We start from the raw sequence: 349 nt of genomic DNA on the forward strand, positions 1-349 counted from the left end.
CACCAGGACATCATGCCCCACGACCGCAACCGCGTCGTGCTGCGCTCGGGCAAGGACGACTACATCAACGCCAGCCGCGTGGAGGACCTGTCCCCGTACTGCCCCGCCCTCATCGCCACCCAGGCCCCTCTGCTCGGCAGCGCTGCCGACTTCTGGCTCATGATCTACGAGCAGAAGGTGTCCGTGGTTGTCATGCTCGTGTCCGAGCAGGAGCTGGACAAGGTGCGTCCTGTCCTGGGTGCAGGGACGGCCGGGCGGGGCCCCGGGGTTCGGACACCCTACCCGGTGCCCGTGGCCGGGTGTCAGCAGGCCCTCTGGGTCCCGAGGGTCCCCGGTGTGTGCTGACGGC

The 349-nt window shown here is 69.3% G+C and overlaps 1 protein-coding gene across 1 annotated transcript in view; it reads left to right on the forward strand.

The window, feature by feature from the left end:
* PTPN23 (protein tyrosine phosphatase, non-receptor type 23) overlaps positions 1–349 on the forward strand; it is a gene marked incomplete at its 5' end in the record, with an annotated part of 25673 nt that overhangs the window by 23584 nt on the left and 1740 nt on the right. The window contains one exon of the mRNA XM_017737670.1: positions 7–299. Within this exon, the coding sequence (XP_017593159.1) occupies positions 7–299 (293 nt within the window). The remainder of the gene's footprint in view (positions 1–6; positions 300–349) is intronic.

The sequence above is a fragment of the Corvus brachyrhynchos genome, unplaced genomic scaffold, assembly GCF_000691975.1.
Source record: "Corvus brachyrhynchos isolate BGI_N302 unplaced genomic scaffold, ASM69197v1 scaffold426, whole genome shotgun sequence".
In the NCBI taxonomy this organism is placed as follows: domain Eukaryota; kingdom Metazoa; phylum Chordata; class Aves; order Passeriformes; family Corvidae; genus Corvus; species Corvus brachyrhynchos.